Source organism: Condylostylus longicornis, unplaced genomic scaffold (genome assembly GCF_029603195.1).
Source record: "Condylostylus longicornis isolate FDR11 unplaced genomic scaffold, ASM2960319v2 ptg000039l, whole genome shotgun sequence".
In the NCBI taxonomy this organism is placed as follows: domain Eukaryota; kingdom Metazoa; phylum Arthropoda; class Insecta; order Diptera; family Dolichopodidae; genus Condylostylus; species Condylostylus longicornis.
The window spans coordinates 1,429,673-1,448,391 of record NW_026578008.1 but is presented as its reverse complement, the minus strand read 5'-3'; the positions used below and the strand labels follow the sequence as shown (position 1 = coordinate 1,448,391).

The following is an 18,719-nucleotide window of genomic DNA, read 5'->3' as shown; positions in this document are numbered from 1 at the left end:
GTATAAATAGTCTGCTGTACATGGGCGTATTTGGACGGAACAAGACGTAATTGCAAACCATAAGAGGAACGCTTACATTATCAAAAAAAAAATTGCATATATTCAGGAGCTGCAAATCAAAATTTTCATTAACATTTTTCACTTATTAAAATACATCGAAATTTCAGTAAATACGGTACAGTATAATTCCCTGATATGAGAGAAAAAAATGAACGCTTTAGGATCAACATGATTTTATTCTTCTTAAACATTCTATAAAAAGCATAGAACAATTTCATCTATGTTTATGGAAAATGGTTGTTTAATTAATATTTAAGTACATATAGAACATTTGATACGATTTAATAATTTTAATATCACACCAAATTAATTTGATTTAATTAAATTTATTAATTAATTTGCAAATTAATAAAAAATTCTAATTAGTACTTTAATTAAAACTATTTTAAATTCATTAATTTTTTTTAATTTATTGAATCTCTAATTAATATAAAATTTTCATTACCAAATTTCATTTACATATGTACAAATATAGACAGACAGACTACATTTGATAACAGACTGATTGATAACAGACTTTCAGAAAATGCCACCAGAAAACCAGTTGTGAGGTTTCACAAATCCCTTGAGAGAAAATTTTTCAATGGTAACACAAGTAAAAGTGATTGTAATTGATGATCATTTCCATTTAATTTTTCTTTAAAAATTTGACATTATTTACGTAATTTTTTTTAAATATGAAATATTTTTGGCAAACAAATAAAAAAAAAAAAACATTTAATGTAGTCAATGCTTTTGCACATAAAAATTTAAAGAAAATGAAAAAGAAAACAATTTTTTTTTTCCCGGAACTGAATAATAAAATTGATTAAAATTAATTGGTGTATTAAAAATATTAAAATTTAAAATATTTTTTCTTTTTCTTGTTATTGTAAAGACTTTTCTTAGGTAATATTTTTTCACACGCCCGCTCTACTAACCATTATACACTTTTATTTTTGTATACTACAATTGACAAATTGCCAAAAATATTTTTTGACACTCGGCTCATTATTAGTCCTTGATTTTATTTATTTATTTATTTTTGTTTTTCAATTTTCTTTTTGTTTTTATTTTTTTGTACTTTTGAAAGCTACATAAACAACAAATAGATTTTATTTTCGATATTTAAAATAAATTATTTTTAATATGTATAGTATTTTTTTAAAAATTGAATATGGGATATAGTATAGAAGAGTAATTATAATATATGTTTGTTTGCTTGTATGTTTGTATATAATAGCCCCAATGTGAGGCCAATTTCATTATTAATTATATGGGATTCTAAAAGTTTAACTATATATTTTTTTTTGTTTTTTTAAATTTTGTAAAAATTTTTGTGTATTTGGTGTTTAATTTGTTTTATTTGTTTTGTTACTTTATATATTTGAGTAAATTAGAACCTATAGCAATTTCGACCATGAACATTCATATATAATGTACTATTTTTTCTTACAGCATCTTATAGAAATTTAGTAAATCTTTGAAAGATATCTTTAATAGAATTCTTGTTACTATGGAATATTGTTACTATGAGATCCGATGCAGCTAAAATAACGTTCATAAAAATCACATATTTTGTGTCATTTTGTGTCATATCATTGCTGTAAAATTTGTGTATTTACAATAATAAGGTTGTAAAACTTATTTTGCTTATCTTATAAATATTTCAAAATTTTCATGTTCTAGTTACGAATAATAATATTTGCAATTATTAATCTTTTATTAATATTTGATTTTCTTATATTTAGTAAAACATAGTTCATAATATTATTATTAATAAATCAACATATCATGTTGATTTGTTATTGATGGAAAATTTAATAAAAATTTTCACGAAATTCCTGTAAATTTTTACAAAAGAAGTATTAATAATTTTGAGTTTTATTGGAAGAAAAGAGAAATTAAAAGAGGAATTAATGAAAATAACACAAATTTTTGCAAATACAAATGTAAAATTTTGTAAAAATTTATTTTCTGCCACAATTGCTGTTTTTGTGCTATAATGTTATTTTTATGAAGTTCATGCAAATTGTTAAAATAAATGTCAAATGTCAAATTTGTTTTATAAATCTATTTTTTTTTAAGAAACAATTCTAAATTACTTCTTCGCTTTCTTTTTATGTTTTGAAATTTAAAGCAGGTGTAGACAACATAACATATTCATTTTCGATTCAATAATATTACAATAAATCTGTCAAAAATATCAAATTCTTTTAATTTTATTCCATTTTCCTATATGTAATGAATTACATTATAAACTAAATTACTAAATTTGTAGCTCCCCCCCACTCTATTAAAAATAAATTTAAGAAATTTACTTGTCAATTTGCCGTCAGTTCAAAAAGTTCATATTGAGTGTAAATTGACCTTGAATATAGTGGCAAAAAATAAAAAAATAAATAAGAAAAAAAGAGTTTTTCTTAATTTTTTTTTTAGTTTCTCAAAACTATATAGTAGCACACACATACGTATTAAATATTATGTACATACATTTTTTTTGTTATATTTCAACTTTACGCTGCTCAAAATTTATTTTTTTATACTTTGTTTTTAACTTTTATTATGTTTTTTTTTTTTTTTTGTTATATTTGAACTTAATCAAAGCATAAAAATTTCCAAGACAATAAAATGTAAGTATGTATGTACTTATGTATTGTCATCGGCTAACAAAAAATGAGAGAATACAAAAGATATCATGTGGGAATTTATTTAGTTATTTATTTATTTATTAAATTGTTATAGCTTTCTCACTTATTTTTTTCTCAATTCAGTTTTTTAAGCAAAAAACGAGCAAAAAACATTAAAAAAAATTAAATGTTTTTTATTTTAATACTATCTTGATTACTATATGAATTTTAAAAACTCGTATAATGAAAATGTGCTCGTATGTAGATCGTAAAAGTTATTGGAAAATGTTCAAAACATTTTATGAATATTTTTTTTTTTTTAAAAGCGTTGGCGTGCTTGCGCTGATTCATTGAATAATTCCATATAATAAAAAAAAAAATTTCCTATACAAATTTTATTCATTTAAAATATCAAAAATAAATAAACAATTTAAATTAATATATTAAAATTATCCTAGACAATATAAAATTTTTATAAAAATATATGATTGATTCCTATATTAACTATAATAACATTAATATTAATTACATTTTCACAATTACTTACATTTTCCATAATTGCGAATTGCCATTGAAAGGCGAAATTGAGTACTCAACCTGCAAATATAAAATAATATAAAGTTTGATATTCTTATAGAGTTTGATATATTGATAAATATTCCATAGATTTAAAGAAATTAAAAACTATAATATTCAGATACATATTATGTTTTAGTATATATTAAGGTTTTAAATACTTTTCTATCAAAATTTAATTTAATGTTCGATAATAAATAGGATAAAAAATGTGCCTATTTAATATCGAACATATACGAATTTTGATAACACAATTAAATTCAAATATAATTTGTCAGATTTCTTTTTGAACTGATTATTATATAGTGAACTAAAAATTATTTATTCGGTAAGAAATATTTCAAAAGAACGCCTACATTATATATATTTAATAAAAACAAAAATATATAGGCAGAAAAAAAATTTCATATAAAAAGAAAAACAAACCAAAAGATGGCGCATAAATCGAACATAAAAAAAAAAAGTAAAAATATCATGTTATTGTTATAAAAAAAAATTTGAATTATTTAAAATGTAAAATAAAATAAAGTAGGATCAATGCCAATTGATTAACCAGGTTGGTACAGAAGCACCTTTCCTTTAAACAAGTAAAAATTCTGCTTTCAATATGACGGTCTACTTCTACTCCTACTACATTATTGTTATTTAAATTACTTTTATTCTTGTACCAAAATTTATATATCAACTAAATGCATACATTTAGGATGTTGGACATTTAGGACAAAAAATAATTGAAAGAGGTGTAAGCATAATGCTCGAGTTCAATGCTTAGTTATATATTTTGATAACATATCATTTACAGTTTTCTTTTCGTTTTACAAAAAAATTTGGAAAAGCTCGCAGTATCGGCCAAAAAATTTTTATAGGCGATGATTTAAGAGAAAGTGAAGATGGAAAAATATTTTCTCCTACCGATATAAACTTTACTCATTATTATTTAAATATTTATTGTGTCTAAAGTTTCAGTTTCACATCTCAAAGGGTGTAGAAGTTTTGTAAACAGATACACAGTGAGACGGACGAACGAACCGACACAATGAAATTAATAAACACTTTTTTTAACTTTTTTTTTTACAAAAACAAGAAGAACGGCCAAAAAATTAGTTCTTACCATTTAAATAGTTTAACCGCATAGACTTATAAGCTTTTATATTGCCGGAATATAAATGAGAAAGAACAAAAAGAAATGCCTGAAAAAAAAATTATTTTTAAAAATTTGTTAAAATTTAATTATTATTTTCACACATAATTCTATATACTAACATAATATATAGAATTGAATACATTTCTTTTTAATTTAACACTTTTAAGTATATAACAAAGAAAAATTAAATCACACCTATTATGGCCAAGATTATTATTGTTTATAACCTTAAAAAAGAATTTACTTGTATACAATAATTAATTATATATTAATAAAATAATATTTTTATTAAAATATTATGAGTAATTTTTAAATAATTAATTAATGTATGTTAATTTAATTTAATGATCATATATTTGGATAGTTTATTTTGAAAGTGACCTAATTGCAAATGTCAAAAATCTTATGTGATCGAACGCGGTAATTTTTGTTACTTCAACTCAAACGGAGCAAAATTTAATTTTTAATTTATAGGTCATTTTCATTTGATTACATTAGGTAAGTTTCAAAATAAACCATCCATATTCATCTTAGACTGAATTTTGAAGCTCAGTTAACAATGAATTAGTCACGAATGTCATAATAAGATAACAATTAATTCTGTGGTTTCCATTAATAAACGCTTAAACCGAAATTGAAAATTTTTAGCCTATATAATATTCTTTAATCTGAACTAGTTCCGAATGAAAGTATAAAAAATATTTGTAACTTTTTTAATCTAAATTGGTTAATTTGTGAATTAAATGGGGTCCAACTATTAGATTGATAATACTTCAAATTCATAATGAAAGAAAACAAACTTGTAGTGTTCTTATTCTGATCCCAAAAATCGCAATTACCTTTAAACAATCCATGACATTTTAGAGCGAATCTCAGATATTATCATAATTTTTTGAAACCAAGTTAGCAAAATCCAAAAAAATTTCATATTAAATTAATAACTGTAAAAATGCTTAAGATCACTTGATAAATTCATTAATGAAAACTCATTAAATATTATTGAAATGTTATAATAATTAATTCGTTAATGAAAAAATTGAATTAAAATTAAATTAAAAACGCGTGCACATATCTATTATATAAAATTGTTATATTTTCTTATATACTTTATAATTCTTTATAAATAGTTTATTATTAAATTTGTTATATCATAAATAAATTGTTATATTCATAACATTTTATATATTTTCTTTTATATTTACAGATAAATCAATTAAGGCTTTAAATTTAAAATTAAATTATTAAAAGAAAATTTAAGATATTAAAAAAATAATTAAAATATCATTATACAACGATTTTGAAAGAAAAAATTCGCCGAAAAGAAAATACCAAAACAAGAGAAAAATATAAATTTAAATTATTTTTAAAGAAATTAAATAATTTTTTTTTAAACTAAAATCACAAATCCTATTATCATAATATTAATATTTATAATTAATTTATTAAAGATTGAACAAAAAAGAAAATTCATATATAGATTATCATTAATTTTATAAAATCATTAACCAAAAATCAAATTTAATTTTAAAATTCTAATCAAGCAAATAATCACTAACTCTCTAAATAGAAAACTCTCATATATAATAATTATAATTTTATAGAAAAAATACATAAAATAAAATTAATAAAAAAAAACATAATTATAATTTATAAAATTTCTTTTATCTCAAATTGTGATATTTTAAAACCAATAAAAGATATTTTACAAGTGAAATTATTAAAAAAGAAAAAAATTTAAAATTTAAAAAAAAAAAACTCAGTTTTAAGTGTTAACTTTAATAAAAAAAAAATTAAAAATAAACAAAGAAAAAAAAAATAATAGTTTTTTTTTTCAACTGATGTAAATATTTATTTTTTTTATTTATTCTGTTTTCTATGTATATATCCAATTGGATTTTTGTGCTTTAATAAATAAATAATAATTATTATAAATAGAAATATTAAAAATATTAGAATATCATTAATAATTTAAAAAAAAAACAAAATGGCGGAACAAGTTGCTGTACAAAATGGTCCACAACAACAATCACAACTTCCAACAACACATAGTACACCACAATCAAATACAACAAACAGTAATAGCAATAATAACAATAATAATAGTAATAATGATATTAATACAAAAAATAAAAAACGTTCACCAGAAATTCAATTAACCGGAGTTGGTGGCGCTGGTACAGTTTTAATGCGTGAAAGAAGTTTTGTCAAAAGTAGTAATGTAAGTTATTTATTTAAAATATATGTAATTTTTTTTTTTATATTTCTATTAATATGATCGAATTTTTCGTCTTTAATATTAAAATCGGCTAGTATAGAATAGGAAATATGGTACTTCGGTATCAGAAAATTCTGCCAATATCGCATGATTTAGCTCAACCTACTTTCAATATTCTATGCTTTATTTATAAGTACTTCCCATGTGATTTCTGGTACTTGACTACTAGTTATATTACAATTTAAAATATTTAATCAAAACTTCCTTAAATGCTTTACACTACGGCAAAGAAAACCAACTCCTCAAATGTAAACAAACTATTGCCTAATAAAATTAGGAATGTATACACGAACTGAGACAAGTAAATGTTTGCGAGCTTTGCGAGCTTTCACATACTTTGTGGACTATTGATCGTACATAAGTTATCCGTATTGAAAGTGGTTACCATAATTATATTAAAAGTGCGTGTAATTAATAGTGCGATGTAGGCTGATTTTCCCATGCCAAAGTTCTATATTTCCTGCAAAAGCTCATACATGGGCCTGAAATGGTCAGGAAAAATAATATAACAAGATGAGTCATAAAGTTTACAATTAGAGTCAAAGGAAAAATTCGATTTATAAATAAATTTTCAATTAAAATCTTGTATATCTTCTTATTTATTTTAAACTTCTTCCGTCTAAGTCTTCTGTTGTCTTAATTTATTTACATGTTCATTTTTATTATAAAATTGTATTAAAATATATTTTATTTATATAGAATGCAAATAAAAGACGAAGTTTAGCTTTCCATCCACAACAAAATCAAATTAGAGGTGGTAAACCGACTATGGAAATTTATAGACCACCAAGTAAGTTAATTGTGTATAAAATGTTATTTTATTTAATTTTCATTATAAAGCTATTTTATATTTCATTTTGTTTTTATTTTTAAGTTTTCTAAACCCTTATTTTGTTTTTATTTTGTTTAAATACTTTTATATTATATAGTTGAAATATACTTTTATATCTATATATATTTTATAATTATATTTAAGATAAACAAATGCCCATATGACTTCCGGCTCAACTCAATATCCTCTGTCCCATTTCATAAAAAAAATGATGATTGTAAATTGCAATGAATATTACAGATTAATTTAAATGTGAAAATAGAATAGTTTCTAAACTATGTATACATGTTTAATTTGTATGTTATATTCAAAAATGAATTTGCAAGTCAAACCAAGCCATTCATTAGTAATAATTAATAAATATTGAATATAAAGATGTCAAATTTTAATTTTCATAAAAATTCTTGCATATTCTTCTAAATTTCTTCAAATTTCTTAATTATCAAAATTTTATTTTTAAAACTATTAAAACTTGAAGCAAAAACCTGAAATATATTTAAGCTGTTCATGGAAAAACTTCTTTCTCCATTACTCTAAATTTGAAGAACTTCATATAAATTTAAAAAAATCAATTTTTCAATTAAAGTTTGCCGAAAATTCGAAAAAATTACCTCATTTTCAACGTTAAAGAATTTTATTTACTCACATTAATATTATTAATATAACTATTATATTTATAAATAATATATGTATGAATTTATATATATGTATGTATGTTTTATGTTGTACTTTAAAAAATTTTCTTTTTTCTTTTTTGTATTTTTTGTATCTTTTTTTTTATGTTTAACTCCATTTTATTTAAACTATTCAAAACTGTAAACAAAAATTGTCCGCTTATCAAATCTATAACACAAAACTGTACTATTTTACTTCTATGTTCTGTATTGTATGTGTTATACTGCTTCATAAAAATACATAATTTAAACTGTTATACAATACAAAACAAAACAAAAAAAAATTAAAAATTTTAAAACACATTTTTGAAATTTTTTTTATTTTTGTTATAAATTTCAAACATACCGTACTTGTCATTAAAATTTCAAATTTAAAAAAATATATATACATATCTTTTAAATGTATTTAAATAAACACACACACATAAATAATCAAACCATATACAAAAAAAAAAAAAAAAAAAACAACAATAATACTATTATGTAAGACGTCCGACTCGATGGTAATTCCTTAAAAAAATTGAATGTTCATGCCCAGGAATTCACCATGAATTCATCAACTACATCATCATCATTAAATACTCGGTAAATTATTATATTAAATAGAATTTTGAAAATTGAGTTGCGTATTTTTTTTTTTGGCTCCGCTTTATTTACAGAATTAAACTACAACTTACAACATTCTTCCAGTTCATCTATAATATTCCCGTCACCGGGTAATCATCTAATACAACATTCAAAATCTGGTGCTAATATACAACAAATGCATCATCATTTAGCAGCTGCAGCTGTTTTACAGCAACAACAACAACAGCAACAGCAGCAACAAAGATTTTCCACTGGTGGTCAAACAATATCGGCAACAGCAAATTTTGGTAATTTAGGACAGCGTGCAATATTAGTATCACATCCAATACCAATGTCACCTGTTGCAGCAACATTACAACAAACACAATTTCCAATTGTTAATTCACAAACAAATGGAAATGTTTTACATGTAAGTAAATCAAAAGTAATTTTAAAATTTATGGTAATGCTAAATATTTTCTAAATAACATTTTCATATTTTAACTTCTAAATATTATACAAAAATCTGTAATATTTTTATTTATATTGTCTTTTTTTTTTCAAGGCTCATCATCGGGTTAAATTTGCTCCTGAACCACAAATAAGTAAAGTACCAAATCATCAAAATAATAATTTAATAATGAATCAAAATCATCAAAATTATTATGCATTAAATAATGCTGCTGCCTATCAATATAATGCAAATAGTACTGCTGGTATTTTACCACAACTTCAACGTTCTAAATCATTATCATCAGCTGATGCATTAACACGCGGTATTGCTACATTAGGTTTAGGTGTTGCAAATGAAACAAATGATATTGGACAATTTGCACCAGATATCCAACAATTAATTGATAAAGCATTACAAGATCCAAATAAATTAAGTGCAAGAAATTTAATGGAATTAGCAATACAGGTTATGCAAAGAGCTGTAGAAGGTAGACGTTATGCATTACCAATATCAAGATTATGTATACAAATTATATCAAAAGAAGCAAAAGAAACATTTTTAGAAGCATTACTTAATACATGCCGTCAATGGTATCAAGAAAGAGAAAAGGTTAATAATAAAATTCAATCAAAAGTTTATAATTCATTATTTTTAATATTTTTTTTTTAGATATTGTATCCCGGACAGAGTATGAAAAATTCATCTCGTTCACGTTTTACGGCTTTTATGGCATTTCTAACCGAAATGTTTTGTCAATTGAAACGTCGTCAATTACAATTACGAACACAATGTGATGGAGCTCCACCACCTTTAGTATTGTTAACATTATTATCGAAATGCTGTGAAGATTGTGTAAAACCACCTGTTCGATCGCTATCAGAGGTGAATAATATAATTAAATAAGTTTATTTTCAAAAAATAATTTTCTTCTCCAAATTATTGTGTAAGTTATAACACCGTTACTTTAAAATTTCTGTAATACAATTTAGCAATTACAACTCATTACAAGCTGAATTATGTATATTAATACCGTATAACTGAAATTTTTAAGTTCTAAAGTATTTGTTTTGAGAATTTTCAAATTGTAATGTAGTTTTCTTTTATGGTCTCAAACAGACATTTAATTTTTGATTTTGCCACTGTTTGATTGCTTATCTTTATTCCAGATGACCATATTCAAGCGGGCACACATGCAACTGTATGTATGCGATTGAGTAATCAAACAGTTTGTAACTTTTTATAAACTGATTTCAATTTTTTGTTAACGTAATCGATCTTAAAATCAAAGAGTAATTGCAAAACTAAAAATTACATGTTTGTCCGGAACCCTATTTTTATCACAATTTTTACCGTATAATCGCCTCAAATATTCACATTATATTTTTAATTTTGAACTAAAGCTTAATTTAAATTTATTACAAAACTTTAGTTTAATTTTCAAATATTTATTTTAATGGAATTGGGTTACCATTTATTAAAACTAGAAATAATGCAATTTTATTGGGTAATTAATTTAATTTTTGTATTTTCATATTTTCGTTTTAGATCGAATGTTTATTCTTTGTTTTAACATGCATTGGACGTGATTTAGAAATTCATTTATCACAACAACTTGAAACATTATTATCATTAGTACGTGATGCATTTTTAAATGCTAGTGCATCAGCTCCAGCAATACGTCGTACACTTTTACAATTAATTGAATTGCATGCGTCCAGATGGCAATTACCAGGAAATACTGTACTTTATTATTATCCTTCAACAAAGTAAAACATAATTTTTTTTGTCTTTTTTTTTACTAAAATGGTAAAATTTCTTATGGAGATCCAGTGTCGCATTATATAAGGAAGACAAAGTTGCTATTTAAATTACAATACATTTGATTAAGCAGGTGTATAAGTTTTGAGAGGAGAAAGAAAAAAGTGATTTTGTTACCGTCATCAAAAAAAAAAATGGAAAAATACATAAAATGAAAAACAACTGTATATGAAATAAAATATATAAGAAGAAAAAAAATATCTAAATTTTTGTTAAAATTTAAATTTAGCATTTATTTTTAAGAGAGGCAGAAAATGTTTTGTTTTTAATGATTTTTTTTTTATTTAATTTTTTTTTTATATATTTGATCAATTTAAAATGTGTCATATTATTTATAATTCCCTTTTACCCCTTATGTAATATTATTATTTTTTTATATTTCATATTATTTTATATAATTTTGATCATTTTATGAATAATTAAGAAAAATGTATAAATAAAAATTTTAAACAATCCAATTTATTTATTAAACTAAAATAATTCAAATTGTGGTCTTTAAAAACAAATAAAGAAAAAGAAACAAAAATGTAATTTGTACACTTTTAATGTAAAGAAATTTGTAGAGATACTGCCATACATTTAATTATATTTCACTATTATCATGTATACTTTAAATTAAAAGTTTCGATATGCAATATAGAACTATAAATTTTGTATATTATTAATAATTCTAATCGAATTATCGTTGATAATCTTGATTTCTATAATGTACAAAAAAAAAATGTTTGATACCGATTTTAAATATAGTATCCGAAATCTAAATTGCAGCTTAAAATTTTTCAACAACAAAGTTTCCGATTGCATACTGGATATTAAAAACTGAATTTATATTTAATAGATAGTATAGATAGATTTCAAAATTGCAGCAATATGGTATTATTACACAATTTAGCTTAAGAATTGTAACTGCTGAATTGTGTATAACAATGCAGTATTAAAGCAATTTTCATTTTATGGATACAATGTAGAATTTCAAATTTCATATGGTGAAAATTTCATATTCTATTTTTTACAATATAGAATTGAAAATATTTGAAGATACATAATAAATTGTGTTAAAATATATAAATTATTTGATATATTGCAAATGTATGATAAGGATCTTATAATCTTATATTTTGTTCTCTTTTTAAATTCAAAGTAAATTACAAGAGAAATTCCCATATTTAATATTAACATGTTTATATTCATTATCTTTAATTTAAATATTTCAATTAAATGTACTAATAATTTATTTGTTCATTATTTATTATAATATTTAACACTTTTTCTCTTAATTAATTTCTATAAAATTGTGATAAAAACATACTTTTTTTTTGTTGATCTACAATACATTAAATACTATGTGCATACTTTATTATTTATTTAATTTCTTATTTAATTTCTTATTTCTATTTTTTAAATCAGAAATATTGTAATTTACCAAAAAATTTATTGAAATGCTATGGTAATTTAATAATAATATGATCACAACTCTTAACTAGTCATAATTAACAATCTTTTTTTAATATTATTTTTAAACTATACATACAATAAACACCCTAAAAGATTTTAAATAAAACAAAATTTAAAAAAATGTTATTCAGGAATTCTAATATTTTAATATTATCCAAATTGTCTGTTTATTATAAAGTTTTGTAAAGATAAAAATTATCTATATTAAAACTAACATGTGCCAAATATAATTTTTAATACTATAAACTACATAATATCAACAATAATTAATTCAATTTTAAATTTTTGATATAATTTGTATCAAAAAATAATTAATGAATTAAATAAAATATAAGTATATACATTTACATAAATATGTATACAAATTATTTGTATTTATGATGCCCACAAAATATATTATGTAAAAAAAAAAATAAATAAATACACTGGCCAGTGGAAATTCAATTGCATTTTATATTAAATGAAAATATTTAAGGATATTCAAAGGTATTAATAGGGATTTTACAGAAAGGAATCACCACACGACACTGTTAAACACTCATACAAAAAGAATAATAAAATTATGAATAATGAGCATGCCTATGCTTGGTCATAAATGTAAGTCAAAAAATAACAATAATATGCCAATATATTAAGCAAAAGGAGTAATTTTGAATCGATAGTTTCAGGCGAAAGATGTAATTTAAGTTTCAGCGAAAAGTTGCAGCTTATGGAACGAAAAGTTGCAGCTTATGGTAGATATCATTCCATAACAATAATTCAAACCATAACTATACATAGATAACAAATGTCAACTAAATAGGCACATCTGGAGCTTATATTGAGTACTTATATGAATTGATTTGTTTTTTGCAATAAGAATATCAAGTTTTTTAATATAAACACCTTGTTTTATTTGATTTTCTTGCGAAAATTTCAATTGCAAACAATTCTATATACTTTTTGATTAAAAATTGATTACGTAATATTAAAAACTTATTGCAAAAATTTGTTGTATGTATTTTTTAAAAAATTAAAATCAGTAACAGAACATATAATAAAATTTACATACCTCACTCTGAAAAGGATTGACCAATTTTAATATCAATTTTCCACGAAAAAATTGGGAGCCGTTTGCTATTTGCTGTTGTAAATGCATATAAAGATGTAAATATGTATACGTTAATGTAAATACTCCTTACAATTGCCTCCTTGTGTGGATGGGACTGTAGGACAGAATGTTATACTAATATCTGGAATGCTCTTAACTGAAGCAAGTTTAACAGCATACAGATTTCTTGTAAATTTTTAAAATGTCTTTGTTTGGAATACCGTTTAAATAGAATATTTAATATTGCAAATTCACACATACTAGTACCAATTCGAAATCTTCATGTTTTTAATTGAATCTTGATATTTTCGATATTTTTATGAGCTTCATATTCAAATTGCTTCTGCATTCTGTAATACTATTCCGATTTAGAACCATCTCCAATTAAAGTAATCATGATATTCATCGTTAGCTCAATATCAAAAATCCCTTGTTAAAGATTTATCCAAAACTTGATTATGTTAAAGTTTTAATAGATTTTATACTATTAATTAAAAAGTTACTTAAAATAGTATTTCCAAGACAATTATTTTAAATTTAACAAAAAATTTATTGAGCACAATTTCAAATCATTTTGATGTACATATTTTGTGTGAAAATTTGAAATTTTTATAATTTTATTAATTTAGCGTACGTACTAGATTAGTAGGCTTCATACATTTATTTTAAAAGTAGCGCGAAACTTTTTTATCGTTAATTTTATTATTAGTACATATGAATGTGTTTAGTACATATGATATGTACTAAAACCACACACCGTTCTTGTCAAAAAAAGTATCAAGTAAAATGTGGCAAGAAAAATCCACTCAGTTTCATATTTTTTGTCGTTTTTTTTTATTTTAAAAATGATGAACTAATTTTTTTTTTTAATTTAAAAAAAATAAAATGTTTATCACTTGATGTATCAAAAAGTTACTTAATAAAATTTTTTAAAATCATTTTCGCATATTGTTGCATTTTAGCAAGCAACTTGTGGTTGTTCCAAACTTTTTTCTCTAACCACAAATTATCGTTAAATGAAAACGTAGTGTGTATGTATTTCTATCATTTTGACATTTTTATTTTGACATTAACATAAATTAATGTAATTTTCCCACGCTTCATACATTGTCATTTTTCTACTGTATGAAGTTGTGCAAGTTTTCTTCTGGAATAAATTCATCTTAAAATTATTAAAAAAAAAATCAAGAAAATTTATATAAAATTATAAACTATAGAAATTTGTATTTTTTATCCATATTTTTTATTTTGTTTATACTTATTACATTGCATTAATTGTATATAAAACGAAGAAAGTGAGACTGATTTGCTAAGTATCCATTTTACATTTGACAAAAGTAAATCGGAATTAGAAAAAGCTTTGAAACTAAGAAAAAATGTCGTCGTTATTGAACGATTTGAGACAATTTCGTTTACAAAAGAATAAAATGCCTTCTGGTGATGATAAAGATTCAGAATCTAACTCGAAGCCTGGTAAGTATAAGAAAGAATGATTGGAAATTTTGTTTGTAGTTGTAAAGTTTCTTAAAAGCGATCGAATGCATACCGAATCGCTAGTTTTTAGTGAAAAATACCTTAAAACATAATTTAGTATCAAGTTGCATTATGTTTTATATTATAAGAATCAGCTGTTTTCGTGCATCATACCTTGTGAAACATTTTTTAAGTCTTTTTTTTTCTTTTTTTTTAAACAAACCCGTATTTAAAGGGAAGGGGTTAAATATAAATCTTTAGGACATTGTGAAATTAATTCAGATATTTTTTTTTTGAATTTCCAACAGGCTGAACTGATTGATTTTATATTATTTTTTTTTTTTAGAATTAGTTCCTGGAAGAAAACGAGTTCAAACACTTCCTTCAAGTGATAGCGAAGATCATGATACTCCACAAAAAGTAATAAAAATTCAGTTAACGACCAATGAGAAGGAAAAAAGATTTTTAGCTGCTTTAAAATTGGCTCCTGACTATGATACAATGGATTTGCAGGATGCTTTAGTGCGTAATAATTGGGATGTTTCTGCTGCTATAAAATATCTTAAAGAACATTATCCAAAAAAAGGGAACCGAACTACAAATGGTGTTTCAAATCATACAAAAAAAATAAAAAGAAAGCGTCCTTCATATTTTTCGGATGACGACGATGATGATGATGACAGCGATGGAAACAATATGGCCCGACAAGATAACCGCGTATACGATAGCGACAGTGACAGTGACATTGAAGTCACACGAAGTATGTCTTCATCAAGGAAAGCTGTTTTTGAGTTTATGAATAAGGCTTCAGTTATTGAACTATTATGTGTAAAATCTTTGTCAGAAAAAAAAGCTAACGCTATAATAGAGTTACGTCCATTTGAGAATTGGGAAGATTTAGCTAGAAAACTTGAAAATTCGAAATCTCTTTCTGGTGACATTTTGAATAATACACAGGAATTGTTATTAAAACAAAATAATGTCGCTGCAATCATGGAAAAATGTAACAAAATGGTTAAAAATTTGGAAGGGGCTATTTCTGAAGGATGCGGTATTACAGAGCAACCAAAATCACTCAATCCGGCGTATGAAAAAAGATGAAATGAAATTTTTATATTATTAAAAGAGTTTTTAATTTTTAGATTCAAATTAGCAGATTATCAACTAATTGGTTTGAATTGGTTAGCTGTAATGCATAAGCTTAAAATGAATGGAATTTTGGCGGATGAAATGGGATTAGGAAAAACAATTCAAGTTATTGCATTTTTGGCGTATTTAAAGGAGAATAATTTAGCAAAACATGCCCATTTGGTTGTAGTTCCATCATCAACTTTAGACAATTGGGAACAAGAATTTAAAAAGTGGGCCCCGGACTTAGTCTTAGAAAAATACTATGGCAACCAAGAAGAACGTCGCGCAATGAGAGCAAAATTCGTTAATGCAGGTTTTACTGGTTTTGATGTACTTCTAACTACGTAAGTTTAATAATTTTGTTATATTATACGAACCATGAAATACCTTGTCGTGTTACAGATATCATATGGTTCAATCAGGTCCAGAAGAACAAAAAATGTTTAAAATTTGTAAGTTACACTATGTAATATTTGATGAAGCCCATATGTTGAAAAATATGACAACGCAACGATATTCGCAATTAATAAATATAAATGCTGAAATGAGAATATTGTTGACAGGAACCCCGTTGCAAAATAACTTGCTTGAATTAATGTCGTTATTATGTTTTGTAATGCCCTCATTTTTTGCCAAAAATAAAGAAGATATAAAAAGTTTATTCAGTAATAAGGTAAAGCATTTGATTTATAAATATTTTCATTTAAATAGTATTTATTAATTATAGCAAAAAGTTAAAACTGATGAACAAAAAACCAACACATTTGAAACAACTCAGGTTGAGAAAGCAAAAAGCATAATGAAGCCATTTGTTTTGAGGCGAGTTAAGGCTGATGTACTAAAAAATTTACCGACCAAAACGGAACATGTTGTAAGTAATTAAATACCTCTAAATGATGAAAGAGAATAATATTTGATTTTCATTTTTAGAAAAAAGTACCTATGACTGAAACTCAAAGCGTTCAATACCAACAGTTATGCGATTACTATAGAAATGATGAAAATGAAATTACTGGTACACAAGAAACAGCTGGTTGTGCTATTATGATGGAAATGCGTAAGCTTGCAAATCATCCGCTTTTATTAAGACACTATTTTGACGATGAAGAAGTTAAGGAAATAGCTATAAAATTAACAAAATCTCAAACATTCAAAGTTAAAAATCCTGATCATGCATTTGAAGACATAGCTTGGATGTCAGATTTCCAAATATACCAAACTTGTGAAAAGCATGTAAATAGTTGAAAATTAAAGATATAATGGAATAAAATTAGTGATACAATTCTTATTTTTTAGGGAATTTATGATGTTACCATTCCAAATGATTTAATTTTAAATTCCGGTAAATTTCGGGAATTGGATTCACTGTTACCTAAATTAAAAAAAGATGGCCATCGAGTATTAATATTTAGCCAATTTACAATGATGCTGGACATTGCAGAAAAATATTTATCAATAAGAAAACATCGTTATTTACGTTTAGATGGTCAAACACTTGTCACAGAACGTCAAGAGTTAATTGATAAGTTTAATAATGATTCGGATATATTTTGCTTCTTATTATCAACTAAAGCTGGTGGTATGGGTATAAATTTAACTGCAGCTGACACTTGTATTATACACGACATTGATTTTAATCCTTATAATGATAAACAAGCAGAAGATCGTTGCCATCGTATGGGGCAATCAAAGTCTGTAGATGTTTATCGTCTTATATCTATAGGTACAATAGAAGAAGCAATGCATCATATTGGTAACGAAAAATTAAAATTAGAACAACAACTTTCTGGTAGAGAAAATGGTAAACAAGAGCTTAAAAATATGGTTAGATTATTAACAATGGCATTAGGTATGAACGAACAGAAAGCTGAAACTTTATTATCACCTGAATTAAATAAAAATCTTAAAACAAACCGTAGAATACAAAAAGAAATTGAAGAATTTTAACTATGAATATCCAAAGGTTTTATTTTTCTGTACAATTTAATAACTAAGTAAATATTTTTTTATATTTTTAATATCTGGCATTATTTTATTCTTTATTAAATACAACTTCAAGATTTTGCTATATTATAGATTTTGCTAAAATAAAATAAGTGCGAAAAAAAATTAAAAATATTTTTCACACTAAAGTATTTGATTTAATAATAAATATTTTTTTTTATCGCAAGCACACTTGTCATGAAATTTAGGTAGTTTACAATTTTTAGTATGAAATGTATTTTAGTTTTTAAGGCACGTTTATTATTAAATATATCTAATTTAATCTACTTTAAGTTGTTTTCACAAACTATTTCAATCTAAATTATTTGTAAACTTAAATTTTATAGGAAGAAAATAAAAAAGTAAAATATTTCTGATAAAAAAGGATAATTAATTGTATACTTTATATGGTCATTCAAGCATTATTAGTAACTTGAGAAATGTACACTTAATATTTATCGGTGTGTTTTTGCTGTTAATATATTTTGTGAAAAATGTTGATCTACATTTGAATTTTATAGTTAAAATGAAAATGCAAATTTAAAGAACTAATACAACTATTCCAAATTGAAATATCA

The 18,719-nt window shown here is 23.6% G+C and overlaps 2 protein-coding genes and 1 long non-coding RNA gene across 6 annotated transcripts in view; all 3 read left to right on the top strand.

Annotated features, from left to right (window-relative positions):
* The window catches only part of LOC129609471 (uncharacterized), a 32,863-nt gene extending 26,735 nt beyond the window's left edge, over window positions 1-6,128 (top strand). For 2 of the 3 annotated variants that reach the window (XR_008697019.1, XR_008697018.1), the window contains exon 3: window positions 5,594-6,127. This is a non-coding gene — a long non-coding RNA (uncharacterized LOC129609471). Of the gene's footprint in view, window positions 1-5,593 lie in introns of all 3 variants that reach the window. The other variant, XR_008697020.1, reaches the window with a different exon arrangement.
* A 73-nt stretch (window positions 6,129-6,201) lies between these two features.
* LOC129609435 (probable serine/threonine-protein kinase tsuA) lies at window positions 6,202-11,405 on the top strand. 2 transcript variants are annotated; one of them, XM_055521344.1, is made up of 7 exons: window positions 6,202-6,607; window positions 7,364-7,454; window positions 8,659-8,755; window positions 8,861-9,167; window positions 9,303-9,800; window positions 9,861-10,073; window positions 10,737-11,405. In XM_055521344.1, exons 1-7 carry the CDS (start codon window positions 6,374-6,376, stop codon window positions 10,959-10,961), a joined length of 1,665 nt encoding a protein of 554 aa, XP_055377319.1. In that variant the 5' UTR covers window positions 6,202-6,373; the 3' UTR covers window positions 10,962-11,405. The 2 variants fall into 2 exon arrangements, with proteins under 2 accessions (XP_055377319.1, XP_055377320.1); XM_055521345.1 differs by lacking the exon at window positions 8,659-8,755 and having other exon boundaries at window positions 6,204-6,607; window positions 8,830-9,167.
* Window positions 11,406-14,694: 3,289 nt separating this feature from the next.
* On the top strand, window positions 14,695-18,391 carry LOC129609439 (SWI/SNF-related matrix-associated actin-dependent regulator of chromatin subfamily A containing DEAD/H box 1 homolog). Its single transcript, XM_055521350.1, has 7 exons — window positions 14,695-15,027; window positions 15,374-16,112; window positions 16,170-16,502; window positions 16,561-16,831; window positions 16,886-17,029; window positions 17,089-17,391; window positions 17,455-18,391. Exons 1-7 carry the CDS (start codon window positions 14,931-14,933, stop codon window positions 18,103-18,105), a joined length of 2,538 nt encoding a protein of 845 aa, XP_055377325.1. The 5' UTR covers window positions 14,695-14,930; the 3' UTR covers window positions 18,106-18,391.
* Window positions 18,392-18,719: the final 328 nt, after the last annotated feature.

Bases quoted from the DNA above. Each gene is read 5' to 3' on its own strand.
- LOC129609435 (XM_055521344.1), top strand. From the start codon at position 6,374: ATGGCGGAACAAGTTGCTGTACAAAATGGTCCACAACAACAATCACAA. The intron at 8,756-8,860 runs GTAAATTATTAT...ACATTCTTCCAG, and splicing joins TCATCATCATTAAATACTCG to TTCATCTATAATATTCCCGT. The intron at 9,801-9,860 runs GTTAATAATAAA...TTTTTTTTTTAG, and splicing joins GGTATCAAGAAAGAGAAAAG to ATATTGTATCCCGGACAGAG.
- LOC129609439 (XM_055521350.1), top strand. From the start codon at position 14,931: ATGTCGTCGTTATTGAACGATTTGAGACAATTTCGTTTACAAAAGAAT. The intron at 16,113-16,169 runs GTATGAAAAAAG...TTTAATTTTTAG, and splicing joins CCAAAATCACTCAATCCGGC to ATTCAAATTAGCAGATTATC. The intron at 17,030-17,088 runs GTAAGTAATTAA...TTTCATTTTTAG, and splicing joins CGACCAAAACGGAACATGTT to AAAAAAGTACCTATGACTGA.